At 39.2% G+C, this 23,755-nt stretch overlaps 1 protein-coding gene across 1 annotated transcript in view; it reads right to left on the bottom strand.

Annotated features, from left to right (window-relative positions):
* Positions 1-10,691: 10,691 nt before the first annotated feature.
* The window catches only part of LOC142342683 (tubby-related protein 4-like), a 450,983-nt gene continuing 437,919 nt past the window's right edge, over positions 10,692-23,755 (bottom strand). The window contains exons 11-16 of the mRNA XM_075394170.1: positions 23,157-23,525; positions 22,504-22,724; positions 17,045-17,190; positions 16,306-16,943; positions 14,141-15,921; positions 10,692-11,493 (exon numbers count right to left, since the gene is read on the bottom strand). Coding sequence (XP_075250285.1) covers positions 11,377-11,493; positions 14,141-15,921; positions 16,306-16,943; positions 17,045-17,190; positions 22,504-22,724; positions 23,157-23,525 — 3,272 coding nt within the window. The 3' untranslated portion in view covers positions 10,692-11,376. The remainder of the gene's footprint in view (positions 11,494-14,140; positions 15,922-16,305; positions 16,944-17,044; positions 17,191-22,503; positions 22,725-23,156; positions 23,526-23,755) is intronic.

Consider the following 23,755-nt stretch of genomic DNA (forward strand, 5'->3'; position numbering starts at 1 on the left):
TGTCCGTGTAACCGTATTCGTCGTTGCATTGCTTGTGTTACCATGGTTTTGGTTAAACTCTGGAATTCCAACGTTTTGTTCTAACTGATGCACATTATTCGCAGGCGGTTGCTCTTCATTGGCATGAAGAGTTGACTGGCTTTGCTGGCTTGACATGTTTGTCTCTCCGTGGATATACGGTAACCACTCTGCGTTCAAATATTGAAAGTATTTTTCTTTCTCAAGTTTGCGTTTTAAAGAAATATCTGGGTCTCGGAGAGTCTCAGCTTTCTTATTCACGAGTTTTTGAATGCTGTCGTCCAATTGCAGTATCTGCTGATAAAGAGTCTTGAGCTTGCTTGGTCGATCTCGATTCTCAATGAGCTGAAAACCTTCTTCCTGTTTCTCAATCCAGTTGTTTCGCAAGTTGTTGATCTGTCGATCCAAAACGCTTTGACTCTGTGACGGAGTCACTTCCTGTGTACTTCGGGACTGCAGCTTGAATCTCTACAGCTCCTTTGTTTGTTTGCTTTAATTAAGTTTGCTTTTCAACGTTCCTATTCGCTTTGCCTAATTGGCTTTGCGTTGTTGAATTACTTGTTGAGTTTTGTTCTCGTTCGTCGATGACTTTTTCACTTCGACTGTTGGGTTGGACAGCAGTTTATTCCACTGTCCGGGTTGGCGGACCAAACATAACGGCTGCTCTCCTTTTGTTTCACAAAGAAAGTTTTACACCGCCCAGTTCGTTCTGAGTGGTTACAAAATCTGTCCGGATACTTCGTTTATGCAGTTCGCTTTTGTAACTGTATATCCGCTCTGCTGTACTTACCGTTGCATTAACTATTATGTTCGTAATTATTGGCTAATCTTAGTTTTTTCAACTATCAATTTAAACTGGATTGCTACAGATCACACAATACGGGATCTCTTTATGTATACCAGTTCAATCCGATAAAAAAAACAAATCAAAGACAAAGATATATGTCTAAGATCTGTTTGTGCAAAAATATTTAAATTTAAACTTAAGTTGGCTTTTGCTTTCACAAGTTGAGAATGCCAGAAGTTGGGGTTGTAACAGTTGAATTTCAGCTCCAATAAATCGTAGATACAAGACACAGTAACAGAATTTACTGCTCAAGAATAATATTTTGAATACAAGACACAGTAACAATTTACTGCTCAGGAATATTTCTAGTTCAAGACACAGTAACACGTTATTTACTGCTCAAGACAATTTGTTTTTGCAATATTTTGCTGAGTTATACTTTAAGCCGTTTTCCTCGGCTGCTACGTTGAGTTCTGTGTGTTGCTTTTGTTATTTATCCCTTTTCTCTTTTTTCTCACGTGACAAACTGTAACTAGAATTAGTAATATAACTATAACTATTAAATGACTAAGACATCAGAAAGTGTTTTGTTTCTATTTTCCCTGCCTATGCAAGCTTGTTATTCCTTAAGCTCAGCTCCAACAATTAAGGATGGAAGTTTATTTATTGAGATTGAAAAAGAATATACAGGGATAATAACTAACGCAAATAGTAGCACTAGTTCAATTGAAGGACGGAGGGACAATTGAGATAAGAACAGAGGACTAAAAAGGAAGTGAGCGGAAAACAAGATTGTCAAACGCAATACTTGTGTCTGATAACTCTAAAACTCTCTAAAACTTAGAGAGGCTGATAATGAGGTTTTGTACGGTAAGGACTTAGAAATAAGAACTAAGAACGGAACAACTTTCTCGTTTGAGAAACATGACAGTCTTCTCCTTTGGAAAACAGTGAATTCAATAGGTTCAGAAAACTGTAATTTCGCCAGTGGAGACCGGCTAAATTTATGGCACAAACATCTAGGACATAATAATTTTGAAGATCTTTTGAAATTAAAGGATCATGCCATAGGACTTAAAATAAGTGAACGTGACCTAGGGAATTGTAAGACTTATCAACTGAACAAGTCAAGGGAGCTTCCCGTTCAGAAAGATTCTGGGACAAGAGCCAGGGATGTCATAGAAATAGTCCATACTGATATATTAGGGCCTATCAATCCAGAAACTGTAGATGGCCATCGATATGCAATCGGTTTCGTAGACAGCTTTAGCAGGTATCAGAAAGTGTACTTCTTAAAGACAAGGGAAGATGTTACAGAAAAAATCAGGCAATTAAAGTAATAAAATTACAGTGAATGTATCTTTATAAGGATTGCCGCTGAAGGGTGTGTTGATAACGTTGGTCGTGTCCGTTCCGGGTGTTGAAGAGAGAGTCATGTTTGGAGGCACATTAGAGGGTCCGGATTCATCCGCAAATGGACAGGAAGGGTTTATTTTGCTTGATTTGAGAGACAATTTCTTCATGAGAGTGAGACATCATCAAAATGGAGTGAAACGATTGGGCAATTCGTGGGAAATTAGAAGAACTTTTGAATGACTGCATTGTAAACGATTTTGGAATATGGGTTGTCTCGTTTACAATTGAAGAATTACACCATTTTGGTGTGAATTCGCTAATAGTCTTGTCGTTTTTTGAATTTCAGAATGTTCTCGCTTTTGCGCTGCGAAATCACTGCATAATTTGTCACTGGTTTTTAATTTACTTTAGTCCTCTTTATTTGCTGCATTTTGCTGCGCGAAATTTGTTTAATTTTTAGAGTTCAAATGAAATGTTTTGCGCTTTGTTTCACAGTGTCTAATTTAGCAACTATAAATTGCGCGTCATAAGTCGAAATATTAACAGCTTTTTGTTTTGATTCACGTGAGATATAATCTACTATTCCCATTTTCGAACCAGGAAGATGATTGGTTGAGAAGTCGAAAAAAAAAACAGTGAACTCTTCCGGTCAGACAACTACTGTATGGTTTGATCAATTTTCTTGCATTACAGACAGTAAAGCTCTATGGTCCGTTATAACAGTAAACAATTGCCGTAGAGATAGTACTTAAATTTTTCTATTGACCAGATTACACCCAATAATTCGAGTTGATTGATGCTATAACGTTCCTCGACTGATTTGAAAAAAATAAAAGGCGAATGCTACCGTATTCCAAGCATCTCGAGTACGCTGTTCGAGTGCACTGCCAAGACATTTTCTAGAGCCGTCACATTCAATTCGTGTTTCAAAATTAGGTTAAAGTGTTCATTTTCTCTTGCTTCTGCAATTTTATCTTTAATTAGATTAAAATGTTTTTTGTGATCAGCATTCCAGATAAATTTTATATTTTTCTATAGCAATGGTTGGCCAGGATGGCAAGGTTGTTATAGATTAGTTATAAATTTACCCAGAATGGTGAAGGGGGCCATAAATGAACTTTTTGTTTAAGTTTGTTGGTGAAATGAATTTTTGAATTGCGGCAATTTTATTGGCTAATGGAGTTATTACCGATTGCATGATTCGGTGTCCAAGCCAATCGATTTGGTCTTTTTGATAATTTAATTTGAAGATTTTGTTCGTCTAGTTTTATGGGGCATTTTCTCAAAAGATGCAGGTGGTCTTCAATTCGTCCTCTACTTACTTTTAAAATATCACCTTAGAAACAGAATGCACTATTAAGGCTGGTTAATCTGCAATCGATAGCTTTCTGAAATTCAGCCGGCATTTCAGTGAAGCCATAGAAGCCTGTTTTGAAGCGGTAAGTGCCGGTCATATCGCCGCTTTTTAAAATGAAATTACAAAGGCAGGCCGTATCGGCGTGCAAATTGAGATGGCTGTATGCGTATTGCCGCTCCATTGTTGTAAAGTAATCTGTCTCTTGCGGTGCGCTTGACAATCTTTGGGAAATTGTTTGAATCAGTGAATCGATGTTTTGCATTTGGTACTTGATTATTGATTTCTTCGAAATTTTTGAATCTACGCTACTTTGTTAATTGTTTTACTTACTGTAATTACAATCGTTGAGATGAAGAATTGATCAGAACAGTTTGACAGCTTTTCATTAAGTCTTTCAATTAAAAGTTTTTCAAGATTTTTACTTTCGGCTGTAGATGTACTGGTAATTTTCTTCCTGTTTGATGAGTTACTCGATAATTTCTGTGAAACTTTGAATTTACTGTGTGATGCTTGGATTTGGCAATTCGTGTTATTAATTCTGGGAATTCCTTCAATAATGACTGTCTTGTAGCACATGGTGTTTCATTTGTTTTAATTTTGGCTTTAGAGCAAGGCTTTGTGTTATCGATATTCATAGTTGATGAAAAAAAATCTCGTCCGAAGATCAATCGGAATTTTTCTGCGACAACAGTATTTTTTTGCTTTCAGGATTTTCCAATTGTTAAATTTGACGGCGGTTTTCAATCTCCCTAAATTCTATGCTGTTTTGTTGTAAAAGGATATAAAATCAACTGGTTTCTTTGTCACCATTTGGCTTGAATTCAGTTGAACCATATATCGTTAGCTATTTTGAAAACTACAGTTAATGATTGTAGGTCTACTGCAGGAATCGAGTAGCAGTGACAAAGTGTGTTGCTAATTATTATATTCATGTTTTGCGGGACGATTTTGGCAGAGATGAGCTGATATATCATTGCGACGTAACTATCGTCCAAAGAATCATATTCCGATGTGTATTGTTCGATGTAATTAAAGAAATTTACATTTTGATTATCAGATTGGTCTGTGATCTTGGAATTTTCAACGTTATTTTTACGTTTACTTTTTTGTGTATTTTTAACATTGTTTTGTTTTTTTCCGACATACCTTTGCGAAGTTCTTTGAAAGGCCACTGTGGTTACATTTCTCACCCAAAGCGGGGCAAACTTGACGGTGTGTTGAAGTTCAGTTTTGTCCAAAATTCCGGCAGAGGCCATTTGCTTCTCGATTGAATGTAGTTCGGTTGTGTTGTTATACACGAGTATTCGCGCCGCAAAATTGGTTGAACTGTTGTACCGCATTAACACCGCTGTTGTTAGATGAAATCCTCAGCTGATTCTGGTGGCCCATTTCCATGTTGTCAGCGATGCTAAGTGCCCGTTTCGGTTCAACTGTATCTCTCAAAAGCTCGTGTTGTATGTCGTCATTGAGTATGTTGGTGATGAAAATGTCCCGATTAATAGCCTCCTCGCGATTTTCAAATTTGAAGTTATTTGCAAGTTGCTTGAGTTGCTTGAGAGTACTATAAAATTGCTCCACTGTCTCACCTTTCTGCTGTTTTTTTTGAGAAGAAAACATAGCGATCAAAAGTGATCAAAAGTGCTAGAGATCAAAAGTGATCTCTAGCATTTCCCACAACTTCAATGTCGTGAGTTCATAATTGTTTTCTGGAAATTTTTGTGTTAGCAGACACAAAAAGTGCCTGCCTCAGTTATTTTCTGACACTTTAAATACCATTGGAGTTTTCGTTGATTATATCGGATTTGTCGGCCTGTTTCTGTTTGCTCGTTAGCATCTTCGATTGCTGCTTCGTATTTTGGCTCGGTTGGTAGTCTAACTCGGGTTGGTTTCGGCTCGAGTAGAGTGTCTCGGGTTATGTTTTCTCCGGCCAGAAAGGCCAATTTGACCTGAATTCTCCATTTTTCCCATCTTATTGGTGGATCTGTTATAGACCTCTCCCAAAACGGTTGGATAGACAGAAGAAGTGTCTTTCGAGATTCGCGAGCTGACTGCGCCATGTCATACAGAAATTGCGTTTTGTATAGTTTAGTTGAAATGCTGGGCAAAATTCGAATTTTAGTTGTGCCACTGAGATGGTTGTATTCGCGATGCGAAATCACACTTAATTTTGTTCACTTAAATTTTAGTCATGAATCGCCTCAATGTATGCTTCTTTGATTGAATTTGGGATGGCATCTGCCTTCATTCAGCCACTCCATATTATAGACAGCAAAATAAAAAATGAAACAAAAAAGAAACAACCATCGCTATAGAAAGCAACTCTTTCGCAAAAATAAAAATGAATCAAAAGCTCTAGTGTTTTTTATGTTTAGAGGACTTGATTCAATTCAACATGCACCACAAACAGCGGAAAATTAATCTAGAATTAACTCCAAAAGATGTGCACTTTACTAACGTAGACGAGAAAAATACACAGACATAGCAACTGTTCTGATTGACTTCAACAGCTATTGACTGCGGAAATCTGATTTTTGGTGCGCCAAAATGGGAATAACGATTGTGACAGGGTCGGTGCAAAAACAGATGATGACAACTTGTCTCAAATGGAGACGAAAGGCTGTTTTTTGTACATATTTGTGTTATGTAAAGGTTCCAACTTTCAACATAACTGACAAAGGTTTTTCACACAATTCACCTGAAATTTTTATACTGATGCCAAGGAACAACAGAGAACAAAGATTTGCCTATTGTGCCAAAACGAAATTTGATACCATTTTTGGTACCATGTTGGTGACGCTGTTCCGCTAGAGTTTTTGGTTAAAGGAAGTAATTGTTCATATGTTTAAAAGAGTTAATAATACATTTCCGCGACGCCAATCACACCATTGTCATTGATCAATTTTCCCAGACTCAGAGCGTAAATAAAAAACTTTGAATCTAACACCATAACTTGAAATTTTATCTTTAGATCTTTTTGTGGCTCATTTGGGGAGTTCATTCTGAGTCACGTCATAATTTTTCTTCGGAAGATACCAAGTTGTTGACTTTCAACCAGGTTTTCAACATTTTTTAGCACGAACACCTTGTGCCCCCATATATTAACTCTGGGCGGCTCGGCCTATGCGGGATTTCACCCCTCGTCTAGATCGCCGTTTAGTTGGATCGAGCTACCCAAATATGTGAAATGTTCAACTAGATTGCGTTCGGCGCAGTTGCAGGATAGGGTGACGCGCCGTCTTGGTTGCTGCAGAATTCAGTCTTCTTAACGTTAATTTTCAAGCCAGGGGACTTGGCTTTATATTGCGTGCGCATTATGGTTTCTTGCCCGCTTTGACAGGAGCCGCCGCTTCCAAACTGAGCTTTGGGCACGGGCTCAGGCCGTGGTGAAAGCATTTCCTCACCCAGCTGGCTGCAGAGCCTCCAGGGAGCACTGCGAAGAGGTGTGCATCCTTCCACCCCCTAATCTCTAATCAAGATCAAACTCTAAACTTGAATTAACAAAATGATTAAAAACCTTTTTGCTAGTGTTCTAAACAGGGTTGATGAACACTCTCTTTAAACAAGCTATTATTATGAAAACAGCATGAATTGTGAACTGTAGACTTGCAGTCTCTGAAAAAGCACTGCATAAAACAAGATAGAAACAGCTTGGCAGCTGAAAATGTGACGATGAGGGGAGTAGTTAGGAAGGGATATGTATAAGACCCGTGTCGAGGTGTCAACGCTAAAAATTGCAAAAATTGTAAGAATTGCATTAAATGCCGTGAAAACATTTGAGAATTGCAATTTTAGCGTTGAATGCGGTGGAAAAAAATCACCGCTAAGAATCGCAAATCTGAGAAAAATTTACACCTAAATTTATCAAATATCTTCACCGCAGAAAATATTGCAAACAAAAGAGGTAAGAATAGCGGTGAATGCGTTGAGAGCGGTGAAAATATTTAACTCACAGCTAAAAATTGCAATTCGTACACAAATTGACTAAATTTACCAAATACCTTCAACGCAAAATATATTTCAAAAAACAATTAAGACCTGCGGTGAATGTGTTGAGAGCGGTGAAAAAAGAATTTACTGCTAAAAGACGCATACCGTACCAAGTTTTATCGCGTTGGTATCACAAATGTCTACCGACTACAGACATAGCAACTGTTCTGATTGACCTCAACAGCTATTGACTGCGGAAATCTGATTTTTGGTGCGCCAAAATGGGAATAACGATTGTGACAGGGTCGGTGCAAAAACAGATGATGACAACTTGTCTCAAATGGAGACGAAAGGCTGTTTTTTGTACATATTTGGGTTATGTAAAGGTTCCAACTTTCAACATAACTGACAAAGGTTTTTCACACAATTCACCTGAAATTTTTATACTGATGCCAAGGAACAACAGAGAACAAAGATTTGCCCATTGTGCCAAAACGAAATTTGATACCATTTTTGGTACCATGTTGGTGACGCTGTTCCGCTAGAGTTTTTGGTTAAAGGAAGTAATTGTTCATATGTTTAAAAGAGTTAATAATACATTTCCGCGACGCCAATCACACCATTGTCATTGATCGATTTTCCCAGACTCAGAGCGTAAATAAAAAACTTTGAATCTAACACCATAACTTGAAATTTTATCTTCAGATCTTTTTGTGGCTCATTTGGGGAGTTCATTCTGAGTCACGTCATAATTTTTCTTCGGAAGATACCAAGTTGTTGACTTTCAACCAGGTTTTCAACATTTTTTAGCACGAACACCTTGTGCCCCCATATATTAACTCTGGGCGGCTCGGCCTATGCGGGATTTCACTTCTCGGGCTAGATCGCCGTTTAATTGGATCGAACTCCCCAAATATGTGAAATGTTCAACTAGATTGCGTTCGGCGCAGTTGCAGGAGAGGGTGACGCGCCGTCTTGGTTGCTGCAGAATTCAGTCTTCTTAACGTTAATTTTCAAGCCAGGGGACTTGGCTTTATATTGCGTGCGCATTATGGTTTCTTGCCTGCTTTGACAGGAGCCGCCGCTTCCAAACTGAGCTTTGGGCACGGGCTCAGGCCGTGGTGAAAGCATTTCGTCACCCAGCTGGCTGCAGAGCCTCCAGGGGGCACTGCGAAGAGGTGTGCATCCTTCCACCCCCTAATCTCTAATCAAGATCAAACTCTAAACTTGAATTAACAAAATGATTAAAAACCTTTTTGCTAGTGTTCTAAACAGGGTTGATGAACACTCTCTTTAAACAAGCTATTATTATGAAAACAGCATGAATTGTGAACTGTAGACTTGCAGTCTCCGAAAAAGCACTGCATAAAACAAGATAGAAACAGCTTGGCAGCTGAAAATGTGACGATGAGGGGAGTAGTTAGGAAGGGATATGTATAAGACCCGTGTCGAGGTGTCAACGCTAAAAATTGCAAAAATTGTAAGAATTGCATTAAATGCCGTGAAAACATTTGAGAATTGCAATTTTAGCGTTGAATGCGGTGGAAAAAAAATCACCGCTAAGAATCGCAAATCTTAGAAAAATTTACACCTAAATTTATCAAATATCTTCACCGCAGAAAATATTGCAAACAAAAGAGGTAAGAATAGCGGTGAATGCGTTGAGAGCGGTGAAAATATTTAACTCACAGCTAAAAATTGCAATTCGTACACAAATTGACTAAATTTACCAAATAGCTTCAACGCAAAATATATTTCAAAAAACAATTAAGACCTGCGGTGAATGTGTTGAGAGCGGTGAAAAAAGAATTTATGCTAAAAGACGCATACCGTACCAAGTTTCATCGCGTTGGTATCACAAATGTCTACCGACTACAAATTTTTTTTGAATTTATGCAAGATTTTAAGTGAATGAGTTGTAGGCTTTTTGAAAAATTTACCGCTTTTACAGCTTCGGTAAAACGTAAAAAATTCAAAAAATGCCGTGGAAAGATTTAAAAAAATGTACAATTAAATTCAAACACATTGTCAGAGATCCCTTTTGTCCGGAAACCCCAAGAAATTAAAAATTTTTTATGTAGTTTCTCTAGAAAAATGTTTTATTTTCTTCGTTCGAGGTGAGCTCTTCGTAGTTCTGAGCTATTTTTTCATCGAAGGTAGTTGTGAGCTTTTTTTCATCGAAGGTAGTTCCTTACATTATATTTTCGACAACACCCGGACCCGGGGTGTACGGTAACGAAGTACGGATATGCAAAAGCGGATAAACTCTCGAGGGTGAGCATTTAATTTTTTATACAACAGCGATAATAACCACGATATAACAAGTTACGAATAATTACAAAACATGTTTCAAATTATCTCCAACGTTGAAAACCTGGGATAAAACAACGATTATTAAAGGCTGAATGTGATTCTAAAAAAATGTAAATACCAGTACTCCTATGACCTTCTTGACCAAAGGAACAATTAAAAAGGTTATTTGAGACCAGTTTCTGAATTGTTCTCAAACTAATCAATTTTTAATTAATTTCGGGCTGAGCGCTTACATAAACCACCACTTCATCAAAACCGTATAGTTTTCTTTACATTCTTCAGGGTGACTTTAATTGCAACCTTTTCAACGCTTCCATGAATGTTGACCAAACTTGCTGCTGCGCTGCAGGGACTTCAAAAAAGATTGATCAATGTTTTGTAGCCCCCTTTCGTGATTTTTCAATAATCTGTTATTCTCACACTTAGTCCGAGAAAACTGCTGGATATTTCCTGTTTGTTTGTTCACCTCTTAGCTTCAACATAACCGATTAACGTGTACGCTCAAAATCAGCGAATCTTTGGCTTTGGTTGTCGCCAGCTGGGGCTGAGAGATGCTAGCATTAGGTCGTGCATTTGGGATTAACGCATTAAGTCTCGGCTGTGTGAGTCAAGCCTGCGGGTTAAGGGATGGAATCAGACGACGGAGTGCGGGCATTTGGAGGATGGTGGATTTGATTAGCCAGAGGATGAAAATTATAATAATTGCCACTATAATTGCTCCAATCTCCGTTGGAGAGCAATTGAACATCATATTTCAAGGCGTATTTCAAGTGGCTGCGAGATGCAGAGGACCACTGTCATGCTTCTCAGTCTGACCTAAATTTTTTGTCTCAATCAATGGTAATGTTGATGGAATTCAACGCTTTCCCAAAAAGCTGCTTGCAATATTATGAGGGAAAAGAACTTCCTAAGAATTGGGACAAAAAAAAAGCATTTAATTTAAAAAGTTAATTAACATTTAACTAAAACTAATCAGGAATACTATAAGTTTTATGATGATAAAATGATATTAGAGTTTACTTAATTGAGCTAACTTTCACAAAAGGAACGGACATCAAGAAAAAGCATAAAACAAACAAGTTGTGTCATGTCGCACTATGCATGTACTTTAGATGCTGCAAGGAAAGTATAACTAGGTTTACAAATTTACATAGGACAGGTCAAGTTTAGAGAACTCCAAAGTTAAGATGCAGTTTTGACAATCAACAATAACAGCATGCAATGGTCATAACTGAGATATGATATCTGTATTTACTACAACGATAACTACTCTAATTTTTTCAAGTTTACGTCAACGTTATTAACAAAACTAAATTATGAAAGCGGCAGGATTTTGCTTTTAAAGTTCACCTCAAATCTGATAATCCAAATTCTATAGCAAATTTTAAACATATTAGTGCGTTACAGTGCTCTGCAAAGAGTTGCGATTTGAGATGAAACTTTACGGTCCACTTAATGCTTATTTTCTATGAACATTATATAAAAATTTATCGAATCTTGAAAATATAGAATTTGAGGAATAAGTTATTTTTCATCGCAAATCGACATTGATTTGCCCATTTATGGCCTGATTTCAGAGTATTTTCATACTTAGACAGAGTATTTAGGTTGAGAGAGCTCATTTGAGTCTTTGCGTGACATTGGCTAGCGCAATGCCGAATGCTTGCAGAGCAGAGAAGGGCGTTTGAAAGTCCAGGGTGTACGCATTATCGTCAATCCGTCCGAATTGCAACACCTGGAACAAAAAAACGGGTCACAAAATTTGACCAAAAGCAGTGGGCTGCCAGTTTATTGCCAGAGCCTCTGATGGAAGAAAAATTATTGCCCTCTACATGCGTTAAATGAATGTAAAACACTTTGATTACGACCTCTGAAAATTTAATTTGGATAGGCAAATAATTTCGGCGTACTTCCAACAATCCAACTTTAGATGTTAGTAATTTACTGCAGCTAAAATTCTGAAACATAACCAACTAAAGTTTCAGAATTTCCAATTCACCATATGAAAAACCGATCGAGCGAAAAATTGCCTAAACGTAACCGCCAGACTGCCAGAATAGCTGCAAAATAGACTTGAGTGCCGTATAATACAGATAGAAAAAGAAGTTGAAAAAGTTATCCAAGCCGCTCATTAGTGACCTTCAATTAGAGTTCCTTTGACCTTAACTGATTCAAATTAAACTTGTGCGAAAGTCATTTTATTGAGTGAGGGAAGTCACGAATGATCAAAATCTAATCACGCAAATGGCGTCAGAACTTTTTGCTAGAGGAGTCATTCGGAAAATCCACCTTTTCCAGCTTTGCTGTGTTAACAAATGTAAAACGAAAAAAGAGCGTCAGACGACTAAACAAAAAATATGGCTGAACAAGTCCTGGCCTACAATGATGCAATAAATTTTCATTGACTAAACAAAAAAACTAGAACCTACAATTAATGCGTTGGAAAAAACATTTAGTTAACAGTCAGATGAAAAAACAGTAGACATCGAAGTCAAATTGCTCCCATGTGAACAAAAAAACAAGCGACCTTTTGTTCAAACACCGTTTTCTGACTTAACTTTAAAATTAGAATGAAAAAAATTTACGCCGCAAAACCACTCACTTCTTCACTCCACTTCCTAATTCGGCGTCAACAAAATCGTCACAGAAGTCGACTTTCCGCGACGAAAAAAACGAACACCGCAATATAGCAACGCCGAGCTGAGAACTTCGCAGGGCGCACTGGGAGGGGGTCGAGCAGGCTTTTTTACGAGTGGAACGAAATGCAGGTGGATTGTGGGGGGGGGGGGGGGTCAAACTCTTAAGAACAACTCTTCACATTAATTTATTTGTCCAAAAGAGTTTCGTTGGATTGCCTATTTGGATTTTAGTAAGCTGAAAGGCTCTAAGAGCTCTCAGTGCCCTCCGGGTGTTACCTATTTATCCCGTTTTCAGGACGAAAAGTCAAATGCGTCATACGAAAAATGGGTCAAGCAAAAAAATCGGATAAAAGACCACTACAAATATCGTTTGAGAGCAATTAATAAACAAATAATAGAGATACAGATACAAATCTAAATAGAAAAAAATCGACGCCGCTCAAAAATCTAGGCAAAAAAACCTTCAGCGATAAATTAATAAAGCTTGTCAAAATTCATTCCGCAGACGCCTTTTATTAGGAACCTTCACTGCATATATGAGTTCCTTTGACCTTAAATTAATTCAATTTGAACTTAAGTTTTAAAGTGCAAAAGTCATTTTATTGAGTGAGGTAAGTCACGTATGATCAAAATCTAATCACGCAAATGCCTTAAATACTTTCTCTAGAGAAATTGAGAAATGACGTCACGCGCGCAAACGCCGTTAGTGAGAGGAAGAAGTCATTCAGAAAATTTGACTTTTTCAGCTTTGCTGTGTGAACAAATGTAAAACGAAAAAGAGCGTCAGACGACGAAACAAAAAACATAGCATTACAAATCCAGACGTAATTCAAAGAATTTTCAATGACTAAACAGAAAATTAAACCTAGAAGGTACTATAAATGGATTGGGAAAACCATTTAGATAAAAATCCGATCCAAAAAATCGAAAAAAAGTAAAAATCAAAGTGAAATTGCCGCATGTGAACAAAAAACCGCTAGCGAGAAAGCGAATTTTTGTTCAAACACTGTTTTCTCACTCTACTTTAAATTTAGAGCGAAAAAATTTCACGCCGAAAAACCACTCACTTTTTCGCTCCACTTCCTGTTTCGGCGTGACCAAAATCACTACTCCAATTTGACTTCAAAAATCATGAAGATGTGTGAACAGATCTTAAAAAAAAGACAGCGCCCCAATATAATTCAAATTCTTTGGATTGTAAAAACCAAGATCACCGCAATATAGCTTCGCTCAGCTTACAGCTTTGCAGCTATAATAAGTTACATTAACTGCTCTCGACCAAAAGCGGTGCTGTTGATAGTATACCAACGAAAATGGGGGAAGCACAGGGTTATGCTTAGCAATATTAATCAGAACCTGTAATACTGTCCGTTGCGCCATGATTTTACTCATTTTCAGCAATTTTGTCGCTCTATGCACTTCCGAAAAGGCACTTCCTCTGGTTGGCTCAAACGCTTTATCCAGTTTGTTCCAACAAAAAAACAAATCGCCTAGACAAAAAAATGTTTAGAACAATCGTGTACAAAGATCAACAGGACCAAAATAAGTGCTACTACATTTTGAGAGCAATCAGAAAACGTTTACCAACAAACTTATTCTGATTTTAAGATAACAAGAGTTTTATCGAAAAAAAACTGTTTCTGTGACATATCTTTATATTTAAAAATCATGACCAACTCTAGACCAACTTGAACAGCGCAGTGCGATCTGCAATTTTTCCGGAATGCTTCCATTTGCACTAACCTGGTCTTTGTTATGCTCAATTTGGAAGTTTTTGGCTGACTCTTGCGTAACGCGACCTCCAAAGTCCAACTGATAGACCTGTGTACTCTCATTCCAGATGGGTGATTTGTTCAACATTACGAACTCCTCCTTTTCCGACCTCTTCGGTAGATTCTCCGGTTTCCTCGGCAGCTTTCGGAACTTTCGCATCTGGCGACGTCTTATCTCGGGGTTTGTGATTGCGGTTGTCCCTGCAGCTGCCTCGTCTCCACTGACGTAACACTCGCTGTCAGACGTATCGCCAATATTAGCTGACTTGTTATTGCACAAATTGTACTGACTTCCGGAACCACTCGCGTTCGGGCGGCTTGTGGGGCTGAGTTTCCTGTTCTGGTTTGCCGAGTGAGGTGGGGCACCCGATGACATTGACCATGAGTGGGTTCGAGCGTGACTCCGATCTGGGGATCCCCCGAAAGCAGCAGCCGGTGGAGCTAAGCTCATGAGACCAAGTTTATTTCTCACAGCTGCTTCTTGTCTGCACGAAAGGGGGGTGGATGTTTGCGCGGAATTAGGAGCCGATGAATGACAAATGCCGGCATTGTTTGTGATAACTTGGCTAGTTTGATTAGGTGCGCTTTGAGAGCTATTGCTTTGATCTATGCTGTTCTGATTAACAGGAGGACAAGATTTTGTCCTGTAATAGGGGATAGACTGATAAAGGCCAGAGCTGTCTCCACCCGAATTGCCGTTCGAAGATGAGTGATGAAAACAGGTGAAGAGATTATGAGGTGACAGGAAACACGTATCATTAGATTGACTTGTAGTGGCTTGCGGCGCTGAAGAATGGTAAGACGCATCATTAGCATTCGCGTTTCTGCAGTTCAGCGCCGTACTCGACTGAGCTTCAGATGGTTTCGGCTCAGTAACGCCAAAGTCTGAAGCCGCGTTTCCTGTCGAGTTGTTTGAGCTAACAGGTAATGCACAGCTTACAGGTCGACATGGCGCGTTTGTTAGACCACCCGGAAATTTACTTGATGATGCTCGGTTACCGTTAGCAACATTTTCTGAATTATTACTGCCGACACATTGTATTTCACTAGCGCTATCGGCCGATTCGTCGTCGCTTCGACAAAAACTGTTTGAGGCTTTATTGCAATTAGGGCCAGTAATTGGGGGCTTGGGTGCCAAAGGAGGAGGTTGAACAGGAGGCAAACTCAGAAACATACTCGTGCCGGAATTACCAGTCGTTGCGGAATTGGAACATGAGCGGCTATGAACTCCTCCACCTGCAAAACAGCTTTTCGGGCGAACCGATAACTGAGGCCTAGTCCTGCAACAGGTTTCTTCACGCTGAATGAAAGCTACATTGCTCGTTGCCATTGGGTGATTCGGTTTATTAAACATAGGTTTGTGGCACCCTCCTGGCGACATAAAGGACTGAGCCGCAGCCATATTCCTATGGTGGTGATGGTGCAAATGAGCCAAATTAGAGCACTGGTGATGACCAGTAAAATGCAGGTGAGACGGGAAACTGTTGGGTGGAAATGGCGAGTGGTTGAAGACGTTCGAGAACATTCTGAGATCTGGGTTCTGAGTTGGGATCTGGGGTACAGAGCTGGCTATAGGAGGGTGTCCATTGTCGCGAAGTCTGTTTGGAGGTAGAATGGGTATGACGGGATGTTTGGGGCATCTCTGCATGGGCGACACAACGGGGTCGTCACTTCGATTTGTCAGCACTGAGGCAACAGCAGCAGCCACTTCCAGGGGTTTGCCAGATTTCACTGAGGTCACCGCTTGGATAACTGAAAGCAAATAAAGTTATGCAAATGTGTTTACGATGTGTCTAAATCTCGATAGGCTGAGCGTGGATTCTATTCATGCACACTTTTCAGCTATTTGCTAATTTACAGAATTTTATACAACACTGTCAAATACTCCGAACACGTACTTGTAAATAAAAATTTTGTACCAGGTCTCATCATTTTTCACGAAACAATTAAATTCAATAACTATTGATATAGACTTTTGTCAACTTGAAAAAGGAAGATACAGTAATTGATTCAAGCGTTTCACAAAAAGGCACATCTTTATACAACCGATTGAATAATCTTTACACACAAAAATGATATATAGAAATGGTCCGAATGAAACAGCCAATTTTGAATCAATTATAAACGTGAACAAACCTCGCTGCTCCATGATCTCCTCGTCACTTCCATACTCGGGTGACGCCACATTAGCCGCCTGACTAGTTCCTGCCTTCTGCATTTGTTGTTGCCGGGCCAGAAAATGATACTGCAACGCATACAAACTGGACGCATTGTTCAGTGGATGATTTAGTGCTGGGGGTCTTGGGTGACATTCCGGAGGCCTGAACCCTATAGGTCCTCCAGTGACATTGGGGTTCCATTTGCTCGTCGGAAGACTCGAAGACGATGGACGGTCACCATCTTCGGCCGAACTCTGTGTTGCCAGCTGTGGCGCACAACCAGCCGTAGTCAGTGGTTTGAAACTGTCGACGTGACATTTATTCACATTCACAGATTGGGTTTCACGTGAAGACGTCTGCAATGCTGACAACTTAGTTCCAACTTGCACTGCTGCCGGATCCGTGACCGCGACATGTTGACTCAGAGGCGCTACCAGAGGATTTCCAGAGCCTGGGAAAACAACGGTTCCCAGGGAAGTGGACTTGGGGTTCTTGGCTGATCCATCAAGCAGCGGGATAGCGATTGTCATTTGGCGTGGTTGCAAGTGCAATACTGACGTCTTGTATGAGACATAGCCCACATCTGTCGGTAAATTGGGGTGAATTCCATGTAGTCTAAAAACAAATCTCAAATTATAGATAGTTAATTACATCGATTGTTAATTGAGTTTAGTGAGAGGAGCGCTAGAGAACTGTCGTAAATTAATTGCGCTCACCTGAATTTGGTTCCCCAGAGATTGGCCAGCACCTCAATGAGAGGCTCCTTCTCGGGCAATTTGTCAGGAAAGGGAACATCTCTGCACCTGGTGGAAACCTTCTCCACTGGTGTTCGAAACTGACCCTTGGCCTTCTTTTTCTTTTTCTATCGCACAAAATCAAACTTAGGTTGCAGAGAATTACAATAAAGTTTCCCCAGCATAAACTGATTTGATATTGCCCTGTGGATATCAATTTAAGCCTCCTCGACGTTTTCGTTGAACCACGCAGTCTAGTAAATTACCAACTGTACTGACGTGACTACGCCTTCCAGCTCTACAAGTTCATCTCCGTTTCTCTTGAGAAATCAAATCGGTCAAAAAAACTATACAAATTGTATTTATAAAAGCAATTTATGTCCAATATTAAAAGCCTTGGCTTCTATATACAAATTGATGAAACAGCTGCCTCAAAGCAAGATTCACAGAAAAAATTAATAAGCCCAGTTACAGCTCAGGCAACAATTTTTTAACACAAGTTGTGACAAACAACGAAACAAACATAGCTGGCAGATTGCCAGATAATAACCGCAATAGATTCATAGATCGGCAGTCTAAAAAAAACAGTAAAAAAGACAGACCAAAAAAATTTGGTCTTTTCATTGAAGGCAGATCTGTTATAATTTGATTAAAAACATGTATACGTTATTGCTGCCTCTATTAGCTGATCTCAAATAACCTTCATTTAGAGTGACACAGACCCATTTGACCTTATCTCTTTGAATTAAAGTAAATAAAAGTCAATTTCAAAGTGAGGAAGTCAATTTTTAGAGTGAGGTAAGTCAAGTGTGACCAAAAATTTAACCACGCGAATAACTCGCTCCACTAAGAGCGAAAAATGACGCCACGCATGCAATTCAGTTGAAATTGCATGAACGAATGAACAAAAAGTGGCTGTGACGTCATATGGTCGTAACAAAAATCATGACGACGAAATAAAAAAAAACATAGCAGGACAAGTCCTGACGTACAATTCAAAGAATTTTCATTGACTAAACAAAAAACTAGACCTGGAATGAACTATGAATGGATTGGGAAAACCATTTAGAAAAAATCCTATCCAAAAAATCGAAAAAAATAGAAGTGAAATTGCCGCATGTGAACAACAAACCACTAGCGAGAAAGCGAATTTTTGTTCAAACGCCGTTTTCTCACTCTACTTTACAATTAGAGCGAAAAAAATTCATGCCGCAAAACCACTCGCTTTTTCACTCCACTTCCTGTTTCGGCGTGACCAAAATCACTACTCCAATTTGACTTCAAAAATCATGAAAATGTGTGAACAGATCTTAAAAAAAAAGACAGCGCGCCCCAATACAATTCAAATTCTTTGAATTGTAAAAAAACCAAGAGAAGGCCAATAATAGCCCCAGCTATCTCTGTACGGCTATTAATCAAAATTGATAAACATAAGTCAGATTGAAAAATAGCTGAATTGAATTATTGTGATGTCTAAATTTCATCAATAGAACTTTTCCTGAAGTATGTATTTGTTTCAAAAGCATCTATCAATTAGCCTTCAGTTTAAAAGTCTCAAAATACAGGAGTTTATCATGCATCTCAGGACGAAATGTCAAATCACTCACACTCTTGAATAAAAAATAGAACGATCAACCAAAACAAAACCGACTACCGTCGGGCGAATTGCTTTCAAACGACCGGCTTTAGCTTAATTCAAGGGGTGAGGTGAGGGGGGTCAACCGGGGATTAAATGGGACAACGGGGAGGGGGGTCCTTGTTTGGCTGCACGGGGCCACGTCCTTATGACCTAAACGATGTGCAGGGATGGGGATTGGGGGTTCTTTGTTTGGCTGCACGGGCCACGTCCTTAAGGCCTAAACGATGTGCAGGGATGAGGATTGGGGGTGATGTGGGAGAGGAGTGAAGTGAAGGGGGGTGAATGTGGGCGAGATAAAACTCAAGAACCACCCTTTACACCATGAGTATACGTCTCCAAAAGTTGTTGTGGATTGCATGCTTGGAGAGAGTGAGCTCGAAGGCTCTAAGAGAACTTAGTGCCCTCTGGGCGTTACCTGTTTATCCCGCCTTTGAGGACGAAAAGTCAAATGAGTCAGACAGAAAATTGGTCAAAAGGGAAAAATCTCATAACATAGCCAGCAGATTGCCGGAATAGCTGCGAACGAACAGACCAGAAACCGTATAATAGAGACAGAAACAGATACAGATCTAAATTGAAAAAAAATTGACGCAGCTCAAAAAGCTAGGTAAAAAACATTCCACAATAAATTAAACATAGCTGGCAAATTGTCAGAAAATAGCCGCAATAGATTCATAGATCTGTAGTCTCAAAAAGAAGGTGAAAAAGACAGACCAACTTCTTCTTTTCATTAAGGGCTGAGATGTTGAATTTTGATTAAGAATCTGTATAACTTACTGCTGTTTCTATTAGCTGCTCTTAAATAACCTTCAATTAGAGTGACAAGCACTCATTTGACCTTATCTCTTTGAATTAAAGCAAAGAAAAGTCATTTGCAGAGAAAAAGTCATTTTGAGAGTGAGGCAAGTCACGTGCGACCAAAAATTAAATCCGAATGAGCACAGAAACTAGCCCCACTAAGGGTGACAAATAACGTCACGCACGCAATTCAGTTGAAATTGCATTAACGAATGAACAAAAAGCAGATTTGAAGTGGTTGTGACGTCATATGGTCGTAACAAAAATCGTGACGAAATAAATAAAAACCAAGAGAAGGCCAATAATAGCCTCAGCTATTGCTTCGCGGCTATTAATAAAGCTTGTTAAAATTCATTCCGCAGCAGCCTTTTACTAGGGACCTTTACTACACATATGAATTCCTTTGACCTTAAACTAATTCAAATTAAACTTACGTTTCAAAGTCCAAAAGAGCAAATGAGCTAAAAACGTGGGTCAAAGAGAGTGAGAAATGACGTCATGCGCGCAATCGCCGTTAGTGAGAGGAAGAAGTCAATTAGAAAAGGTCACTTTTTCAGCTTTGCTGTGAAAACAAATGTAAAACGAAAGAGCATCAGACAAAACAAAAAACCAAGAGCACCGCAATATAGCTCCGCCCAGCTTACAGCTATAAAAAAGACCACAGGACTAATATAATTGCTTCAACCTTCATTTGAGAGCAGTTATACAAAATTTGCATGAAAATACATTTGACTATAATTGCTTCAAATCTGGTTCTCGATCAATTGAAAAGCAAGAGAAGGCAAGCAATAGTTCGCTCAGCAATGGCTTTTGCAATCACAATTTAGAGTCAAAATTTTTACAGGAGCTAGAATTAGAACTTTAGTATTATCAATTTTGTAAAACCACTGTTCGAGGATTACGTGGAAACCACCAAGCATATGCAACGAAAAATTGTTCTTATACTTTCAAGTCTGGAGATTTAATTTTGAGAAGCCCGCAGATTGCTGAAAAAACTATCTTCGACCCTCCCACCCCCACCCCCGTAAACCGACGTTGGGATTGAAACAGAAAAATAAAAGCGAAAACTGACAACAAAAATGTGTAACAAAACGTGTAACAAAAATAGCCGCAATAGCTTCGTAGATCTGCAGTCTCAAAAAAAGCAAAAGACAGACCAATACAATTAGTCTTTTCATTGAAGGCTGAGATGTTATATCTTGATTAAGAATCTGCATAATTTATTGCTGCCTATTAGCTGTTCTCAAATAACCTTCATTTAGTAAATAAGTCAATTTCAAAGTGAGGGTCATTTCTGAGAGTGAGGTAAGTCACCTGTGACCAAAAATTTAATCACGCGAATGAACAAAAAAACTCGCTCCACTAAGAGCGAAAAATGACGTCACGCACGCACTTCAGTTGAAATTGCATGAACAATCGAACAAAAAGCAGATTTGAAGTTGTTCTGACGTCATTTGGTCGTAACAAAAATCTTCACAAAATAAAAAAACATAGCAGGACAAGACCTGACGTACAATTCAAAGAATTCTCAATGACTAAACAAAAAACTAGACCTGGAATTAACTATGAATGGATTGGGGAAACCATTTGGAATAAACATCCGATTCCATAAATCGAAAAAATAGTAAACATACCCGGCAGATTGCCGGATAACAGCCGCCGTTGATTCCAATAAGCATGATTTGGATTGAAAGAATAGAAGATATTGAAAAAAAGATTTTCGCACAAAAACATTTTTTAAGTCCGATTTATTTTGATGGCATTTCGTAGTTCAACATACTTGTGTTTCTTAGAGAGAGGCTACAGGGGCTACTATCAATATCAAAAAGCATTAGAGATGGCAACTGAGACTTATAGGAACGACGTTCAAATAGCGGGCATCTAAAATTGGGCTTTATGGGTTTATCCCGTTTCTGTTTCTGACTTCAATTTTTTATACTGACTCTGTTCACTTTGAATTGCTTTGCTGAGCAACTGATGTTCAAAATCACTTTTAACAGAATGAGTGAAGAGAGAAACTAGCCTAGAGAAGTCAAAAATATTTCACGCAAAACGTTGAAAAAGCGGCAAAATGAGGTAAAGCGAAACATTTTTTTGTTCGACGAAGTAAACAAAATAGGAGCTCTATAATAGCCGGCTGAGAAGATGAGGGCGGCTATTAAAAACCACAGCAAAATTGCCGCATGTGAACAAAAAAACCACTATCGAGAAAGCGAATTTTTGTTCAAACACCGTTTTTTCTCACTCTACTTTACAATTAGAGCGAAAAAAATTCATGCCGCAAAACCACTCGCTTTTTCACTCCACTTCCTGTTTCGGCGTGACCAAAATCCTCACTCCAATTTGACTTCAAAAATCATGAAAATGTGTGAACGGAGCTTAAAAAAAGACAGCGCCCCAATACAATTCAAATTCTTTGAATTGTAAAAAACCAAGAGAAGGCCAATAATAGCCCCAGCTATCGCTGTGCGGCTATTAAAAATAGTACTGATTTGGTCCACAGTTCAATTATATTTCGTATATATGGCGAATGTGGAATGTAAATTGGAGTAGAATAAGCCTATGAATATTACCACACGGTTGTTATCGCCACCGAGAAGTTATCAGACTCCGAGGCAAAGCCGAGGCGAAGCTATGATAACTTCGAGGGCGATAATAACCGTTAGTAATTTTTTTAATCAACACCTGCTGCGATCATGTTTGCTTTTTTAGACTAAAAGTTTATCAAACTGTTTCCATCATTAGATTACGAGTTTATCACCACTCTTTTATCGCCGCTGTTTACTTAGTAACAGTGGCGATAGAAGAGTGTGATAAACTCATAGTCTAATGCTGAAGTGTTTTTCCAGTGTCGATCGGCCATTAAAATTTATTAAACTGGCAGTTTATTTAACTGCTATTATCGCAACAGGAGTTGATTAAACACAAATGGCAATATACCATAAGGAACTTTCATAACTTGATGCACTAAATCTTCAGTCTTAGTAGGGATTCAAGCCCTTACCCGTCGACGATGAGAAGATCCAGATTCATCCCTGTCCGCCTCGGCACCAGAAAGCGGCGAGAAGTCATCATCGCGTTCTCTCTCGCTATTCGCCCCTCCCCCTCCTCCAGGTGCACTTCCGGCGACTGTCACTGAGCCTGGCATTGGGCCCACTCCCGCTACTCCAATACTGTCTTCATTCCCATCATCGCAGTTGACATCACTTACGCATCGTTTCGTGTCTGGAAAGAACATTGTTGGAGAGCATCAGCAAATATCAAGCAAGAGCTCCGTGATTATATTAAAAGGCTTCGTGCAATGATAATCATTAAGCCTCACCTGAACTATAACCCACACAAATTTCGATGTTCTTTTGATCGCTGGTGAGCAATTGAGTCGAAAAAACCAAAATCCTGGAAAATGATTAGGAGAAATATAACACCGAGGCTGCATGACGAAGTTCAATCATAACTACACCTTGATAGTTCAGTGCGCTAAAATAAGCTGATTTGCGGTTGGAACGTTCATCATTCAAAAACGTTCAATTAGCCACGTAACTGACAACCATGGTGACACGTATACCCGACAAACTATTCACATCCTTGAGTTATCTTGAAAATCATGCCAAATTATATCTTCTGCCACATTGTTATAGCAGCATCAGGTCAACTTACCAGGTGACGATAACAAGCTGACACCTGACTTCTGCCTCGGAATGCCTGTCGGTGCTGCCGTTGCTCCTCCGAAACAGAACGCTCCTTCATGGCACCAGTAACATCCTCCTGGAACTGCGCATCCATTAAGACCATCCGAGTTCAGTGGGGAACATGAGTTATCCTCTTGGGGGTTGTAGACCACGAACTCAGGCCTCACTTTGCTGATCTTATCACCTCGTAGTAATGGCACCAGACCTCCGAGGTATTCTCGGTAGAGGACAAAAGGACCGCCGTACTTCTCGGCCGCCGATTGTCGACCTCTTTCGTCTTCGTACACAATCATAGTGCAGAAATAGCGAGTCGGTTTTTCCTCGGCAGTGTGAGCATCTAAATATAGGTCTAACTAACTACAACATAATGATATTCAAAGCATTTGGTGCTTGAGAGATATCATATACACCCTGATCAAGATGATCTCTCACATAAGACAGAATCTACATTAAACATGCCTTCCTTTGTTTGATAGAATTAGATGATTTTAGAACGTCGAGAAGTTGAGGATAATTCTGTTCTATTCCAGCAATTTCAGTCCATCAGATAAAACTTCTTTCGAGATT

Source organism: Convolutriloba macropyga, chromosome 7 (assembly GCF_964194025.1).
Source record: "Convolutriloba macropyga chromosome 7, txConMacr16.3, whole genome shotgun sequence".
In the NCBI taxonomy this organism is placed as follows: domain Eukaryota; kingdom Metazoa; phylum Xenacoelomorpha; order Acoela; family Convolutidae; genus Convolutriloba; species Convolutriloba macropyga.